Source organism: Mastigoproctus giganteus, chromosome 10 (assembly GCF_048544385.1).
Source record: "Mastigoproctus giganteus isolate SK-2022 chromosome 10, ASM4854438v1, whole genome shotgun sequence".
Lineage (NCBI taxonomy): Eukaryota > Metazoa > Arthropoda > Arachnida > Uropygi > Thelyphonidae > Mastigoproctus > Mastigoproctus giganteus.
In genome coordinates this window covers 112,562,656-112,581,624 of record NC_143584.1, presented here as the reverse complement: position 1 = coordinate 112,581,624, position 18,969 = coordinate 112,562,656, and the positions used below count along the sequence as shown (strand labels likewise).

Genomic DNA, 18,969 nt, shown 5'->3' with positions numbered 1-18,969 from the left:
ACATGGAGAGAGGAGTCGTAATATTTTGATTGAGCAGTCTATTTCTTGATGCCTCATAATTACATTTAAAAGCAGTTTATCTGCACAGTAGAAATGCATTCCTACTTGTTTCTCTACTTCATGCTTGGAAAAAATGTGAAGGTATGTTTCTTTCAAAATCCTGAATGCAATAAAGTATAACATGATTTTGCTTGGAATATCTATAGTGACCTTAAGGTAACTGGATTATTTGCTGTTCTGTTGAGAGGTTTCAGAAAAATATATTGTGCATTTAAGGTTTTTTTTTTTACCAGAAATTTGTGAAAACCCTTCTATGATATATTCATGTATTCATTAAAGTCAAAGGTGGCCCAACCCAATATTAATTTTCTTAATAAATGCAAGTTGTATTCTGAACAATAGTAAGATCAATCAGATTAGTGCAGTTTTGCTTAGTTAGCATTAATAAAGGCACATGATACAAAAAAGCAAGCTTATTTAGCATCAGCCGAAAAAAAAAAAAAAAAAACCTTATTTCACCCATCCACTTGCTCCAAATGTTTGCCTAGTTCTGCCTTGGATCTATTTAAGCTATCAACTTCTACAATCACAGGTGGAAGTTTGTTCCAGCAAACAACCACCCGCTGCCTAAAGGCAAACTTCCACACATCTATTCTTTTTTTTTTTTTTTTTATGTGAACCCCAAACACGAGAAGTATTAGAACCTATAGTACTTAGAACCGTGCTTGGGTTGGAGGTTGAGAAGACGAAAGAAAATATTTGTTGACGTTGGACTTGAACTTCTGTAGATTGTAATTTTCAAGAAATACGTATGAAGGAAGGTTGTTCCAGAAAATGGCAGTTGAATGAATAAATGAGGAAGATGAAAAGTTGGTTCTGTGGGTTGGAAGTTGGACAGTAAATGGATGTTGGCTGGTGGCATCACGTGTTCGGACTGTTTTGAAAAAGAGAGTGGGAATTATAGAAGCCAATTCAGAAGAACAGTGCCCATGGAAGTATCTGTAGAAGAGGCATGCAGCAGAAACAGTACGTCTATGAGAAAGCGAGTGGAGAGACTCTGTCAGAGATGAATCATTAATTAACCTAACTGCCCTCTTCTGAATGGAATCAAGAAGTCTGAGAGAGGTTTTGGGGACACCACCCCAGATGTGGGAACAATATTCCATGGCAGGGCGAATTTGTGATTTATACAGAGTGAGCAGCTGTTTGGAAGATAAGTAATGCCGAGAGCGAAAGAGAAAACCAAGTTTTTTAGATGCAGAGGAAGCAATATTTGTAATGTGCTTGTGCCAAGAGAGATTAGAAGTCAGGGTAATCCCCAAAAGAGATATATCATTTTGCCTAGAAATCGGAGTGTCACTGAAGATAAGCATAGGAGCAGAAGAATCCTTTTTGCGAGATATAAGACACGACTGAGTTTTAGAAGGGTTGAAATCAACTAAGTTGTCTTTGCCCCACTGGAGAATTACATGAAGATCGGCATTTAAGGAATTGGTAGCAGATTTTCGAGAAGTTGAAGCTGATTGAGCAAAACAAGGTTTCTCAAAATGGAAAATTGAATGCAATGTGCTATCATCGGCAAAACTATGGATAGGATTTCCAGTCAATGGAAGAAGGTCATTAATATACAAGAGGAAAAGAGTGGGGGGGAAAGAACTGAACCTTGGGGGGACGCCGGCATTAGTGGAGAAGTTAGAAGACAGAGAGGCATCTACCATCACCCTCAGTGAGCGATCAGAGAGAAAACTGGATAACCAATTACTAAAAACAGTTGGAAAACCATAAGATGGAAGTTTGTTTAGAAGACCTTTATGCCAAACACGATCAAAAGCCTTTGAGATGTCAAGAGCAACTACTTGTGTTTCACCGAACCTTTCCATTGAATTAGTCCATAAATGGGTAACATAAGCCAGAATATCGCCAGTGGATCGACACTGACGGAATCCATACTGGCGATCGTTGATCAGACGGAAGGTTTCTAGGTAGTTTAAGAGTTGGCGGTTAATTGATTTCTCCATTACTTTAGAAAGAGTAGAAGTAATTGCAATGGAACAATAATTGGATGGGAGGGATTTGTCACCCTTTTTAGGAACTGGCTGGATATGAGCAAATTTCCAAGCAGAAGGAAAAACACCTTTGGAATAAGAAAGTGAAAAAAGGCGGCAAAGAATAGGAGTAAGTTCAGGAGCACAGGTTTTGAGAACAAGTGGAGAAATACCATCAGGACCTGGAGCTTTCTTAGCATCAAGATTCATCAAAATCCTTCTGATATCCTTTTGACGGAAGACCACAGGAGGCATTGAATGGAGCGTGTTGGGAATGCTGTGAGGTGTTTTACCAAGATCATTAATACATGAGCTGGAAGAAAAATGGGATGCTAGCAGGTCAGCTTTATCCTTGGCTGAAGTGACAACAGAACCATCTGGTTTGGACAGAGGTGGGAGCAGAGATGGGCAAAAGTTCTGGCCAATAGCTTTGGCAAGAGACCAGAATGCTCGGCTACCATTAGGGCAAGAAGCAAGTTTTCTACTCTTAGACTGTTCAAACTCTAGTTTGGACTGATTAATAACTGCTTTACAATTCTTGCAAGCTTTGGTGTAGGCAGAAAATGAAACTAAAGAATTAGAAACAAGCCAATTACGATATGCAGCATTCTTGTCTTGAACAGCCTTAGCACATTTATTGGAAAACCAAGGTTTAGATAAAGTATGAGATTTTAAAGTGGAGTGTGGGATAAAGGATTCCATTCCTGCAAGAATAATTTCACTGACACGATCTGAGCAAACATTGACATCAGAAGTTTTGAAACAGTAATCCGACCATGGAAAAGAAGTCTCGCAGGTCATCCCATTTTGCATTCTTGTAATGCCAAACAACACAAGGTTGGGAATAGTCATGAGATAAAGGTTCCATTGGAGAAGAGACAATCACCAAGTTGTGATCTGAAGTGCCTAAAGGCCTGTCACTTCAACCACGTACTTAGAAGGGTTGTTTGTGAGAAAAAGATCAAGAGTATTGGCTGTATGATTAGGATTGTCCGGTATTCTTGTAGGTAAATGAACAATCTGTGCTAGGTCATTAGTAATTGCAAAAGCCTCAGCATCTCGACCTGCTGGGTCGGTATGACTAGAAAACGGAAGCCAGCCGGAGTTGTGAACATTAAAATCACCAAGGAAAATTACCTCACTGCTAGGAAAGTTGGACTGGAGAAAGTCAAGCTGCAAAGAGAGGAAGTCAAAGAGCTCCAAGTGATTAGTGGAGTTCAGAGAATGGTAGAGACAACAGATGAATTTGACACAATGAGGTAGAGAGATTTTAAGCCAGAGAAGATGAAAGAGAGGAGATTCCAAATTTCCAAGTGTCTGTCAGGGAATATCAGAATGGACATAGGCACAAGTACCACCTTTGAGGTGAAAGGAATCATACAGCGAATAATTTGGGCATCTGAGATGAGCAGTAGTTGAATCAACCGATAACTGAGATTCTGTCAGAAAAAGTACATGGGGTTTGGTAGACTGCAAGTGGAAATGGACATCGTTGAGATTAGAATTGAGACCACGTATATTTGTGAAATGAATTAGGAAGTCCTTGGGAGGTTTAGATCTTTTCGCAGATAAGCTTGCTCTATTAGTTTGACAATTCATGGTGTATTCAATAGTAAGAAAAAGTGGGTGGGACGTGCTGTATGAAGTAATGAAATTTTTGGATATGGCATACACGTGGTAAGAATATACCCAGATCCTTGACATAACGTGGCCTCGACAATGCTCCCCGCATACACACTACTCAGACTCCCTCCAGTCACTATCTGGTAGAGTAGAGGTAGCAAGATTATACACTAGCTGATCCGGAAGCCTCCTAGAGAGTTACCAATAGGTTCGGTCCGGTGTACTAACTAGCGGCTGGCCTGCGAACACCGTTTTAGAGCTGTACCCTCGAAATGTAAGGAATATTGGATCTCGCCACGATGTTCATCATAACCTCAAAAGTCATCAATCATACTGCATGATGGAAGACATAGGGAAGGGGTGACCGGAACTTAGCTCTAGAGACTAAACATGGGTCCACCACTTCAAGCCTCCAATAAGCAAAGTGGTGGTATTTCACCGGTTGATGAGAGTCATCTACCACCTAGTACTGCCTGGTAACATTGAGGGGCGGCGTTCCTCCATGTGGTGTGGGTGCCACACCTCGACCCCTGCTTACGTTGATTCACACCTGGGTGGTCACCCACCATGTACTTGTGCATGGAGGTTATACCCAGGATTACTAACAGTACCAAGCAGAGGATTTGGCTGTCACAGACCATCCGGACTTTGCCGAAATTGGGTCCACTTGACTTGAGTGTCACCCGAATATCAGTTCCATCAGCGTTTTAGACTCCCAGGTAGCAAGTACAGCTTGTCTGGCATATCTGAGAGAATGTCTGTGACAACCTCAACCGTCTTTCCTCAATTTGAATTTATATCCTCTCAGGCAATTGTTCTGAGCAAGAGAAAGAATCCCATCAGCATTGAGCATGCTCAAACCATTCAAGATTTTATACACCTCAGTCAGATCACCTCTCAGGGGGCGCCTCCGTAGCCAGGTGGGAAGGAGCAGCAGTGCGTAGCACATGCTTCTTGATTAGACCGGGGTTCGAGCCCGTCACCACCAAATACGGAGTATGCGGAAAGGTCAAGGAATGACCACCGCATATCCCGGAGCAATATGGCCTTAGTTGCTAATGCTCCTAAAAACCAAATAACAAACAATAACATCACCTCTCAGGTGCCTAGTCCCCAAACACTGTAATTTGCAAAACTTAAGCCTTTCTTCTTAAGAACAACCATTTGTTCCATTCACTAATCTTGTTGTCCTTCTCTGTACTTGTTCCAGCAGCTCTACATCCTTCTTAAAATGAGGCCTCCAGACGTGTATATATTATTATTATTATTAGCCATATGGTACAAGGAAACCTGAGGCTTATGCTGCACCAGCCAAAAAAATAATAATTCTCGAATTACTCCCTGAGAGAGAGGTAGAAAGGAATCACTAAGAAAGAAAAGAATGATGATATGCTCAGGACCCTGGGTTTGCCAAGCCCAAGCCCATACTCACCAGATGTAAGCCCCTGGTGTTAAATTTTACTCAAGGTGTGGCCTGACCATTGCTTTATATAAGGGGATAATCACCTCCTTATCCCTGCTAGAATAATTCCTGCTAGAATAATTCGTGTATCATTGACAAGTCACCATGAGCTACTCTTGCAGACCGTCTGCACTTCTCAGACAACTTCATATCTGACTGCACAATTACCCCCAGATCCTTTTCATTGGTGCATTATAGCCTTAGTTTCTAATGCACCAATAAAACCCAACCAACCAACATCCTTTTCATTCTCTATCATTGTCAGTGTAGTACCACACAGTTGATACATTGCTCTGGGGTTACTGCTTCCCATATGCAGTACTTTACATTTGTCAACATTAAACTTCAGTTGCCACCTCTCAGCCCATATGCTCAACTTTTGTTGCAGCAGCAGCAGCATACTGTCATTAGCAACTCTGCCGACCTTCGTATCATCTCCAAACTTGGACATTAAGCCCGATATACCATCATCAATATCATTAATAAGTACAGAAAACAACAATGGACCTAATGCGTGCACTCTGGGGAACTTCACTAATAACGGTAGTCCACGAAGAGCAGTGTCCATTGATTACCACTCTGTCTTCTCCCACTCAACCATCCCTTTATCCATAGCAGCAATTTGCCTCCAATGCCACACTGCTCCAATTTGTGCAGCAGACTTTCATGTGCAACATTATCAAAAGTCTTTCTAAGATTGAAATATATGGTCAAAATTATTCTTTGCATCCAATTCCTTTATGACCAAATCATCGTATTCAATCAAATTGGTTAGACAAGACTTCCCCTTAACAAATCCATGCTATGTCCGAGCTATAACTGAAGTCTTGTCTAGATAATCATGCAGTGCTTCTTTAACCAGTGGCTCCATTAATTTCCCTGGAACAGAAGTTAAACTAACAGGTCTGTAATTACTTGTGTCACCCTTTGTGAATTGGGATCACATTTGCACATCTCCAGTCTATGGGTAACTCCCCTGAGTCCAAGGAAGATCTCATAATTATGGTTAAGGGTTTGCTTACTTCCTTTGCTGCCTCCTTTAATATAACTGGATAGATCTCATCCATCCCAGGTGCATTTCTGATGTTTATCTTCAACAATTTCTCATCCACTTTGCTCTCAGTTATTACGAAATCATATAGCACACTGCCAGAGTTTAATTCACCTCTGGTATTCCCATCCCTGAATAACTCCTCATGTGTGATTGTAGATGCAAAATACTCATTTAGTTTGTTAGCTCCCTGCACAGGATCATCAACAGTTGAACCATCTATATCAAGTGGACAAATCTGATTCATCACCTTCCTTCTACAGTTTAGAAAAGTAAAGAACACTTTGCTGTTTTTCTTTGCATCCTAGGCACCTCCGTAGCCAGGTGGGATGGAGGAACAGTGCGTAGTATACGCTTCTTGATTACACCTGGGTTCAAGCCCGTCACCACCAAATACAGAGGATGCGGAAAGGTCAGGGAATGACCACCGCATATCCCGGAGCAATATGGCCTTGGTTGCTAATGCTCCTAAAAACCGAATGACAAACAAACAATCTTTGCATCCTTTGCCAAGGATTTCTCGTAATCTGCCTTTGCTTGCCTAAACTCCTTTGTGACTAGGTTACAGATCAGCTTATATATATCATAGGCTTTCGTGTCACCTGTTAATTTATGTGTGTGTCCTATGCATTTTTCTTCTCTCTCACATGTCTCATTAGTTCATCTGAGGGCACCTCCATTGCCAGGTGGGCAGGAGCAGCAGTGCATAGCACACGCATCTTGATTAGACTGGAGTTCGAGCCTGTGACAACCAAATACGGAGGATGCGGAAAGGTCAGGAAATGACCACCACATATCCCCGGAGCAATATGGGGTTACTGCTTCCCATATGCAGTTGCTAATGCTCCTAAAAAAGTAAAAGTTGAAGCACACACAAACACAACACAACACAAACAGTTCATCTGAAATCCATTTAGGCCTAAACCTTTAACAATATTTCTTAATTGGTATGAAAAGCCTAGTAGTAGCTTCCAAGATTAATTCTTTGAATGCTTCCAATTTTAAATTTGCTGTTGGTAACATCATCAGTTGATCTCACCGTATAGTATTTAAATACTGTCTCAGGCCACCATAATCGCCTTTATGAAAGCAAAAACCCTTCCCTTTACCCTTTTTTTTCATGATAGTTACCTCTTTGAGTAAATCTCACTTTAGCACACTGTGATCACTACCACCTAGTGGTTTCTTTATCTACAGATTCTTTTTAATGCATGAAGAATCCTACTGATAATCAGATCAAGTGTATTACTCCCTATAGTTGCCTCCCGAACATGCTGCTGTAGAAAACAATCATCCAATAAATCCACAAAAGCCTTGCTAGTTTGCAAATGACCAAATCACAAGTTCCAGTCAATCTGGGAAATTAAAATCCCCCATTATAAGACAATCTGATTTACTGGCCCACTCTATTTCTCTGTACAGCTGTTCATTATACTCATCAGAGTCATTAGGCCTATAGTACACTCCTACTCTCAATTATGCTTTCCCAGTGCTTATGTCACACCAGATTGACTCACTGCATTGTCCACCCATGTCAACTGGATGCACTTCCTTAGATTTTATGTGTTTCTTAACAAACAGCATAACCCCTCCTCCCTTCCTATCCTTTCTGTACACTTGTACTTGCTAAATTCCAATTCTGTATTCCGTGTGACACCACATCTCTGATATCACAACAGTATCTGCCTTTGATGTTTTGACCAACACCTCAAATTCATCAAATTTAGTTACCAAACTCCTAGCATTGGTGTACATGTAAGTATACATGCACCTGTTCCTATTCTTAGCTACCCTAACTTGTATTTACACCCATGTATTTACTTGTTCCGCAATGACTCCCAGCAGTCTCTGAAATCCCCCAGACCTTGTTATCAAGGTTGCTGCTCATTCCAATAGAAGCAGGTAAGAATCACTTTCACCTCTCTCAATGGCTACTGTTAATCTGTTAGTCTGTGTATCCTCCCCCCCAAGCTAGCAGTTTTCTGACCCACCGAACACTGCCTCGATAGCATCAGCAAATATTCTTGCACCCATTCTATTTAAGTGTATCCCATCCCTGTAGAAATAGTCTCTCCTGTTAACAAGCACAGACCAGGCTAAAAAAATTCAACCCCTTGAGCCTTACACAATCTCTCCAGGACCAAATTGATCAACCGGGCTCTCATCATATACTCCCTCTTATCGTGTCTGGGCAGAATTGCAGACACTTTCAAATTCAATCGTAACTAACGCTTTTTTTTTCAACATTGATTTGTACTTGTTAAGTAATTCCACCAGTCTCCTACACTTAATATCATTAGTGCCAACGTGTACAACAGTATCAGCTTTTGTGCCCTTAAAAGATGATATCTGCTCTACAACGTCATCAACCTTTGCCCCCTGGCAGACATACCCTGGTCCTGTTCCACCTATTCTTTTTGCACAATATGTTTCCCATTTCCCTGACAATAAAGTCACCTACAACAACAACCAGATCCTTTGGGACCAGCGAATACTGCCTTGGGGGGTTGCTGCTATGTTGTGCGATGTTCAAGTGCAAGCCATATGGTTCAAGGAAGCCTGAAGCTTATGCTCGGTAAAATAACCGAAATATCATCTTAATGTATAGTAATGTAGGCGAACAGCCTAATAAACTATATTATTAATTTTCACGTGGTATAAGAGTGGTTTTAATTTAATAATAACCTTAGCCATCACACTCATATTTTTTTGAGAAGTTTCTCACTTGTGCTGTTTAAGATTACAAAACTTTTCTTGCCCACAAGTGGCCAACCTAGTAAAATTTCTTTTGAATTTCTGACTTCTAAAAGGCCATAATTAGTAATATCAAAAATCATTTAACTAGAAAAGGGATGGGGAGCTATTATTGAAAATTGGAATTTTTTTATATTTTTATATTACTTGATATGTCTCAAAAGGATTTTTATTCATAGTGTACATGAGTATACCGTTGCATTCAGTTCTCGGCCAAAGATTCCTCGTACTCCTGAAGTTGGTGTGATTACTCCTTCTACTCCAGTCAAAAAAAGTCATGGAGAAACCTATGTTGGTGTAAGGGATACTATGTCCCCAAAAGTTGCAGCTAGCAGTCCACCTCTTGAAGCAAGAAATAGAAATTTAGGTAAAGATGAAGCTTTTTTTTAAAAAAAAAAAAAAAAAGAAAAAAAAAAAGAAAGTAATTTGTAATTGTGTATTTTTTTAATTGAATAACGAATCAATAATATTGGTTTTATTTTAAACATTTCAATAGTTGATGGAGTCTTATATATATATTTTTTTATATTTAATTTTATTAGTACACAGTTCCCCCAACTCATCAAGGATAGATCCAGCCCCCCCCCTTTTTTTTTGTTGTAGTGGAAACAATGTATTAAAATTTTTCTGTTTTAGAATAGGGGAACAAATACTTTGGTCTGAAGAATTACAAAAGTTTTTCCAGTCATTTATATTATAAATACTTTTTAAATAAATTGTCATGTTCAGCAGATACTTGTTGACATTAGTGTTGAATGTCTGTAGTTTGTAATGTTCAAGAGATACATATGTAGGGAGGTTATTCCAAATAACCTAGTTACAAAGAAGTTTTATGAGGATTTTGTACAGAGACATTGACGTTGAACCACTGCACTGATGGCAAGCAGCATGTTGTTCACCAGCATTTTTGCTTGGTCAACTCCAAAAATAACACCCATGAAGAAATACACATAGCTGCCAACTCTGCATTTACAATGGAGAAACTTGTTTTACTTGTTTTGACCCTTCTTCCTCTCACTATCATGGTATAGTCGATGATAAAGATTTTCTTCATTTTTTTTGCTAAAACTGAGTTTTTCCTCTATCTTTTTCTTTAAAAAAAAAATAATATATATAAGTAAAAGATATATATATATATATAAGTAAATTTTTTTCTCCTGTTTAATTCCAACAGTCAGGTCATTTGTAATGTCCATAAAAGACATCTGCTTTCTTTACGCAAAAAATAACTGAAAGCGCTGTAAAACACCACCAAATCCAACGGAAGAGCTCCTCCAATTACTTACAGAGCATTTGTCAACACTGTTTTACATACATTCAATATTATCAGTAATATGATTCTTTGAATTGAGAGTAACTTCTGTTTGAATTTCACCTTACCTATGTTAGTGGTCAGGAGCAGGAGTGCAGTAGCACACGCTCCTTGAGTAGCCCGGGGTTCAAGCCTCTGCCTGCTAAATACGGTCAATCTGCCAACCCGCTCTGGACCGGCATGGCAGATTATGGTCTCTTTCCCTCAACATGAATAGTTGAGGAGGCTTCCATCCTGCAGTGGGTTGATAATGGCTGCAGTTTATGTTAGGATACCAAATTGATGCCCAATATTGTGCCCCCGTATCCACTGATTCAGTTACCCGCAGACAAAAAATGAAAAAACTTAACGTACTACTCGTGTATCCAATACGATGGTGATTTTAAATCGAATAGCTTCCCTTTATTTTTTTACAATGTCGCATATAGTTTGGTCACCAACATTATAATGGTTGATTAGAGATTTAACAGATGTACCGTTTTCAAAGTTTTGAATAATTTCAAGTTTTTGTTTAATTTAAAAGCACAACTTTCTTTAATTTAAAAGCACAATTTAAAAGAAACAACTTTCTCAGTTGTAATAAAATCAGCCTCTCAAAAAAAAACAAAAAAAAAAAAAATTTGACATCCCTGATATAAATAACAAAACAAAATTTGTTCTTTTGCAGTGTGATGGAACACAACAATTGACGTGACACACTAAATAAAAAAAAACATTTGGTCTCTTCTTTTTTTTTTTTTTTTCTGTTTTGAGCAGTAGGTGTGAAGCCAGTGGTGGTTGCAAGATAATAGGTACACTATTATCCCAATAAAGACTTATAACACTGGTTCTTGTCGCTTATTTACGACTTGCAAAATATCTGTTTATATATATTTATATATGTTTATAAATATCTAGTTATTACTTGAATTTTATGATTTCTGGTTGATTTTTTTTTTTTTTTTTTTTTTTTTAATTTGGAGTTTTGAAGTGTCCCGGTAAATCGAGAGTCTGCTGTACTTTATTATTACCGTATTTAATGTTGGTCATGTCTTACTGTGTGTTTAATTTATCAATTAAACTTTATTATATGTATGTATGTACAAGAAAATCACGTTATATATGGGGTCAGCAGGTGTTCGCTTATATCTGCGGTTTCGGCCATCCACGAAACGTATCCCACGCAGATATGGGGGTCTTACTGTACTGTAATATTGGAAGAAATATGGCCATATGAGACAGATGTAGTATACGCTTGCCTAACCCCCAATCTTTCCTAGTTATCCTCACAATAGAGGCTGTATAATTTTTAATCTTATCTCTTAAATGTTCTAAATAACAATTTATCATCCAGGATTAAACCTGTGAGACAAACACCCCCGGGGGCTCACATCTGGTGAGTATGGGCTTGGCGCACCCAGGGTCCTGAGCTAAATATCATCATTCTTCTCTTTCTTGGTAATTCCCTTCTACTTCTCTCGCTCTCTCCCCCTCCCTCCCTCCCTCCCTCCCAGGGTAACTAGGGAATTTTAACTTAACTCTTAATGTAAGGTAACTCTTAATGATTTTGTATAACAAGTCTGGGTATGACACTTTGATACCACACAGTATCAAATGCCCCTTCGAAATCAATGAATAAAGCCATTACATATTTTTCAGCAGAATTCTGCCTGTAACTAATAAAGTCATTTATAGCATCCTCTGTAGTACAGTTCTTTTTAAAACTGTATTGATAATCAAAATTCAACTGTCTATCACTAAACAACTTTCTCAGTTGTAATAAAATCAGCCTCTCAAAAATCTTTTCTAGATTAGGCAATAATGATATTGGTCTATAAGCACTTGGATCAGCCATTGGTTTACCAGGTTTTTGAATTAACTTGATCAAAGCAACCTTCCAAAACCCCGGAAATGGACCAGGACCAGGGTATGTCTGCCAGGGGCAAAGGTTGATGACGTTATAGAGCAGATATCATCTTTTAAGGACACAAAAGGTGATATTGTTATACATATTGGAAATAATGACATTAAGAGTAAAAGATCTGCAGATTTACTCAACAATTACAGGTCAATATTGAAAAATGTCGTGGGTTAGGGTTGAATGTGAAAGTGTCTGCAATTCTGCCCAGACACAATAGGAGGGAGTATATGTTGAGGGCCTTGTTGATCAATTTGGCCCTGGAGAGATTGTGCAAGGCTCAAGGGATAAATTTTTTTTCAGTCTGATCTGTGCTTGTTGACAGGAGAGACTGCTTCTACAGGGATGGGGTACACTTAAATAGAAAGGGTGCAAGAACATTTGCTGATGCTGTCGAGGCAATGTTAGGTGGGTCGGAAAAAGGCAGAGGCAAAAATGATCCTTGCACTGCTTCTATTAGAAAGAGCAGCAGCAGGGAAAGCAAGGCAATGGAGATTTCCAGGACTGTTCGGAATCATAGTGGAACAAATAAGTACATGGGCTGTGTTAGGGTAATGAAGAGTAGAAACAGTGCATGTATACTTGCATGTACACCAATGCTAGGAGTATAGTTAATAAATTTGATGAGCTTGAAGTGCTAGTCACGACATCAAAGACATATATTGTTGGGATATCAGAGATGTGGTGTCACACAGATATAAGCAGTGCAGAGTTGGAATTTTGGGAGTACAATGTGTAGAGAAAGGATAGACAGGACAGGAAAGGAAGCGGTGTTATGCTGTTAGTTAAAAAATGCATAAAATCTAAGGAAGTGCATACAATTGATATTGGTGCACAGTGCAATGTTGAGTCTGTTTGGTGTGACATAAGCACTGGGAAAGGAAAAATGAGAGTAGGTGTGAGTTATAGGCCTAATGAATCTGATGAGTATAATGAGCAATTGTACACAAAAATAGAGTGAGCCAGTAAATCAATGTCTTATAATGGGTAATTTTAACATTCCAGATATTCACTGGAACTTGTGGATTGGTTAATCACACACTAGCAGGATTTGTTGGATGACTGTTTTCTACAGCAGCATGTTCGAGAGGCAACCAGAGGGAGTAATACTCTTGATCTGATTATCAGCATTGATTATTCATGCATTAAGAATTTGCAGATAAGGGAATCTCTGGGTGACAGTGATCACTATGTACTGATATGGGAATTACTTAAAGATGTAACTACCATCAAGGCTAAAGGGAAGGACTTTTGCTTTCGTAAAGGTAACTACAGGGATCTCAGACAGTTTTTAAATTCTGTACAGTGGATCAGCTGATGATGATGATGTTACCAACAGTGAATTCTAAATGGGAAGCCTTCAGGGACTTAATTTTGGAGGCTACTAGGCTTTTCATTCCAACTAAGAAATACTGTTCAAGGTTCAGGCCTAAATGGGATATCAGATGAATTAATGCGACTCATAGCAGAGAAGAAAAATGTGTGGGATGCATATAAATTATCAGGTGACACAGAAGCCTATGGCAGATATAAACTAGTCTGTAATCAAGTCACAAAGGAGGTTAGGCAGGCGAAGGCAGATTAAGAGAAATCTTTGGCAAAGGATGCAAAGAAAAACAGCAAACAGTTCTTTACTTATGTAAACTCTTGAATGAAAAGGATGAATCATATTGGACCACTTAACATAGATGGGTTGACTATTGATAATCATTCTCAGATAGCTGATAAACTGAATGAGTATTTTGCATTTACATTCACACATGAGGAGTTATTCAATGAGGGGAATGCCAGCAGTTTATCAAACTCTAACAGGGAGCTAAGTGATTTTGTAATAACTGAGAGCAAAGTGGAGGAGAAATTGTTGGAGTTGAACATAAGGAAGGCACCTGGGGTGGACAGGATCTATCCAGTTATATCCAACACTCTTCTTTTAGGATAGCTCTAAGTGCATATAGAACATCACCAGTTCAATGTCTTTATGTTGAGTCTCATGAACCTCCACTTAGCATCAGAAGAAAGATGTAGCTGATGAACTACTCAGCTAAAATTAAAAGCCTGCCTACTCATCCCATTTGGCCACTGTTGTATGATCCTCAGTGGAAAACCTATTATGCAAATAAACCTAGAACATTTCGGCCTATTGGTATCAGGCTGCAGAATCTAACAAATAGCTGGAGGCGCCTCCATAGCCAGGTGGGCAGGAGCAGCAGTGCGTAGCACAAGCTTCTTGATTAGACCGGGGTTTGAGCCCGTGACCACTAAATACGGAGGATGCAGAAAGGTCAGGGAATGACCACCGCATATCCCCGGAGCAATATGGCCTTAGTTACTAATGCTCCTAAAAACCAAATAACGTACAGATTCCACTTTTCTTTATACACAGATAGCAGATCTAAATTTGCATACCTTCTCTGATGCTTTTTCCTTAATTTAAAAGTTTCCTTTCTTAACTCCGTAAGTTCTGCAGAAAACTGGCTTGTTCACTAAACGCTTTTTCTTCATACTTTTATCACAAGATTTTATAATTATTGTAGTCAATTCACTAGTATGCTTGTGAATTGACTACAATAATTTTCTGCTGTCAGACTTTCCCAGTTTACACTATTAACAGCATTTAAATACACAGTTCCAAACTTTATCCAATCTGCACTTTTAGTTAAATATCTGTTAGTATCATATATTACTCTAATTTCATCTTTGGGCACTATATTGAAGGAGATACTGTTGTGGCCACTTGTTTTATAATTCTCAATCACTCTCCAATTCTTAATCTTATTCTTGACCACCTTAGTTGCAATTGTAACATCAATGTAGGACTGACCATGTACTGCCGAATAAGTAGGATCATGATCTACAGTATTTAATACCTCCATTCCAGAAGCAGCAAGCGAGCAACTATTCAAGCATCATATCTCTATCATCAGAGGTCTCACTGCACCACAGTGGGGATTTATCATTAGAATCCATTGCCACCACTACTCCACAGGAGCCCAATGTCCTATAAACTTCTTCCAAATAATCCACATAATGCTCTATGCTTCCTGACGGCTGACAATAAATTGTTATGAAGTATGCTCTATCAAAGCCACCTATTATCTCACAACAAATCATGTTTTCCCCACATAAAGAGATGCAATAGAGTATCAAAGAATATTGTTTGTTGATGTTTACTGTTTGTCTTTTGGTGAAGGTTTTTTATGTAATTGGAATACCAAAATTATTGGATTAAAATATGTTTTTTGTGAAGGAAATATGTAGATAATTAGGGATGACATAGGCTCCAACAGTAGGTCCTAAAAAGAAAAGTAAAAGGTTGTCGGCAGTGAAAATGAACACTAGAAATCACGTGTTTGAACTGGTGGGTTTTTGGTGATTTATATATTATTCTTCTCGTTTCATTTGATGTAATATTACTTTTTGTTTAGAGGTTCCTTTATACGATGGTTAGTTTGTTCTGCTCGGGTTTTTTGGCACATGGACGTAATGCATCACTTTCCTTCAGGTAACCCAAGGGCTCACATCTTGTGAGTATGGACTTGGCACACTCATTATCCTGAGCTGGATAGCAACATTCTTTTTTTTTTTTCTTTTTCTTCAAATATTCCTACAGGGTTGGGAATACCCATATTGTGAATTAAGCAGTTGACACCAACTGTGTTAAAGCATGTTGAATTAAAATAAAATAAACACAAAAAAAACCAATTAAATAATTTAATATTACTCAGATAAAATGATGTAAAAATACTAATTACAATAAATACTATTTATAATAACTTTACAATTTACAATAAATTATACAGTAATACAACCAATAAAATATACAGAGATAAAAGTGTTAAAACCAGAGCCTTCAAAGGCATCCGCCTCCTTTTTCAACAGCACACTTTACCTTGCAGTACACCCTTAAATACCCGCAGGCTCACGGCACTCCTCACGTGGTTCAGAAACATGTGCAACGTTCTCCTCGTGTTACAGAACCGGAAATGGCTTGGGAGCATGCCAGGCGGAATCGTTCATCCCATCCAAGGATCACTGCCTCAAAGAGGGGATGAATACATATTCCCCTGTCTCTATTAATAGTATTATTCTCAGCAGAACAAATCTGCAAGAGCCACTTGCGTTCCCAAAATTCTCTTTCTTGGTGATTCCCTTCTCCTTCTCTCTCTCTCTCTCTCTCTCTCTCTCTCTCTCTCTCTCTCTCTCTCTCTCTCTCTCTCTCTGAGTAATTCAGAAGTTTTTTTTTGTCTGGTGCAGCATAAGCCTCAAGCTTCCTTGCCCCATATGGCTAATAATAATAATAAAACTTTAGTGACGACTAACTCTTTATCTTTAATTATAATGGCAGTCATTGGTATTGCTCCTTCCGATATAATTTTTATACATGGACTAGTTGTAGTCCCTTTATCCCTGCTCTTCTTGTTTACAATTACATTGTTATAAACTTAGCTTGGTGAGCTCGCGCTTGTAAATATATCGTACAATTTTCAGAAAACCACTGATAAGTCAGTTATTTTTTTAACTCATTCCATATATTTTTTTTTTCGATAGTTAGAATTTTTCCCCTGACAGAAAATCCTGTCCAGATTAACAGAAAGTCCGGATCATCGGGGTCTGGATTAATGGGGTTCTACTGTATTTTGTGGATAGCATGTTGCCTGCAAGCTGTGGTCCAGCCAGATCTGACTTAATGCCAACCTTTTTTGTGATTTTTAAATGGAAATAAATTTAAGAAAATCAAATGGTTAAAGATGTAATCAGTATTATTTACATAGCATATTATATTGCATATAAAATACATCTTATTAATCTTTTTATAAGTGATTTGATAAGTTCTGGTTTTTTGTTACAGCTACTAAAATGGTACTGAAAAAAGGACTACAGAAATAACAATTCTAGCCATTTCTTGGCCATTTTAAAGATCCTTTTTGCTATTTCATTGTATTACTGAATAAATAAATAAAAATCATATGGGTGAGTTATCATTAATATAAAAATTTGCAAATAATTACCCTGTGCAGTGATATAATTAATAATAAATTTACAACTAAATTTATTATTAATATAATAAGTGGTTATCACTAGTTAATCACCTTAGACTGACAGATCCCAAATTTTCTTTATTTATGAAAGTTTTTGTGTTTTGTGAATTCTGTTTATAGTATACCATCTAGATCTTTTACTGATGAATACCGATACTTATTAAATGTAATATTTTATTTTTTTAATAAAAAATTCAAATTTGCAATAGTTTTTTATGCCTAAATTTCACTGCAATAAAACTTTTATTAATTCTACTGAAAAGAAGTAGAGGGGAAAATCAATATAAACATGAAACTGTAGCCTCATCCATTTTAAAATTATAAATCTTTAAGCACATGAAAATTCATTGTTATGCAGAGGCTGTATTAATATGTTTTGTCAAATAAATAAATAATAATGCCATGAGTTGAAATCAAATTAAAATGCATACACTTTACCTGCATTCAATTTTAATCGTGAACACCTGCTCTCACTGAGAGACCAAGGGCCAAATATTCAGAGGAGAGAAATCATGTGTTATGGTCAATATTTCTTGACGAAGATCTTGATAGAGGGAACAATGGATGCCAGTCTTCCACAGAACCATAGTCTTGGGCTTATGTTTAACTTAGAGATAAATACCGTTGTCTGTGGTCATGCTTAAGTTGCTAATATTTTAAATTGTGTAATATTACCAGGATAGGTGAATCTTCTATATGTTTAAAAATCTGAGACACTGCCAGAAAAGCTGTTTTGATGTTTACTGACTTCTCATCAGCTGGTAAATGGTCTGCATTAGTGAGTGTATACTGAATTGTGAATAACATTTGTCTAAGTGAACAGTCAAACAGTATACGGAAGTAAAACATCCATTTTTAAATTTTATGTTTAAAAATAATGATACTTCTCTCTTAAGTTGAACATAATACCAAACTATAAGGTCAGAGGGGTGAAAAGCTAATAGTCTGTGGACAGAACAAAGTATTCCTATGATTCTGATTATGGTCGAGACACTTGGATTGCAGCCCAAATGTGAACCAAAGATATCCAGTTCAACTATGGTAATCCTGACTCTACATTGGCTAGAGAATCAGTTATTCCTGAAATTAGACTAAATTCCAGAAGGATGGTGACAAAAAGCTTTCCTATATTTAAATAACGAAACCAGGGAGAGATACCATGAGAAAAGAAAAGTTCCAGCAGAATCATCATTAAACAGAATAACACGAAGATTCATTCCTTGTAAGTGTGTAAGGACTATTACAGATTTATAAAACAGAGTAGATTTAATGCAAACTTAATGGTTTAAAAAACTTCGGAGTGAAAAACAATGTACAATAACACTTCAAGTAGTAACTCACCAAATTTAAATGCAGTTTAAAAAATGTATTTTTTTTAATTACAGATCCGGAAGTCAACAAAGTTTTGTGAATAAGGAAAGATGGAAAAAATCAGTCACCATGCAGTCATCCAATATTTGGGGAAAAATGGACTAATGCCAAAGACCATTAGCATTAATAGAGGCATATGATGCAAGAAAGCAAGCTTTCTTCCTTGAATTTATTTAAGCTATCAACTTCCACAACAACCAATGGAAGTTTTGTTACAGCGATCAACTACCTTTTGGCTAAAGACAAATTTTCGCACACCAATTCTGCAGGTGTCATTCCTCAACTTTAATTTCTGTCCCCTCAAGTGTGCAATCTGAGCAAAAGGAAGAATCCCATCAGCATGAAGCTTGCTCAAACCATTCAAGGCCTTATACACCTTGCAGGTGCCTAGTCTCCAGACATTGCAATTTGCAGA

At 37.9% G+C, this 18,969-nt stretch overlaps 1 protein-coding gene across 7 annotated transcripts in view; it reads left to right on the top strand.

Moving 5' to 3' along the window:
• LOC150079226 (lisH domain-containing protein ARMC9-like) overlaps positions 1-18,695 on the top strand; it is a 446,058-nt gene extending 427,363 nt beyond the window's left edge. For 5 of the 7 annotated variants that reach the window (XM_090383946.1, XM_090383947.1, XM_090383943.1 and 2 more), the window contains exons 25-26: positions 9,115-9,302; positions 16,994-17,110. In XM_090383946.1, the coding sequence (XP_090240072.1) occupies positions 9,115-9,302; positions 16,994-17,031 (226 nt within the window). In that variant the 3' untranslated portion in view covers positions 17,032-17,110. Of the gene's footprint in view, positions 1-9,114; positions 9,303-16,993; positions 17,111-18,568 lie in introns of those variants that run through there. The other 2 variants (XM_090383948.1, XM_090383949.1) reach the window with 2 other exon arrangements.
• The last annotated feature ends 274 nt before the right edge of the window (positions 18,696-18,969 follow it).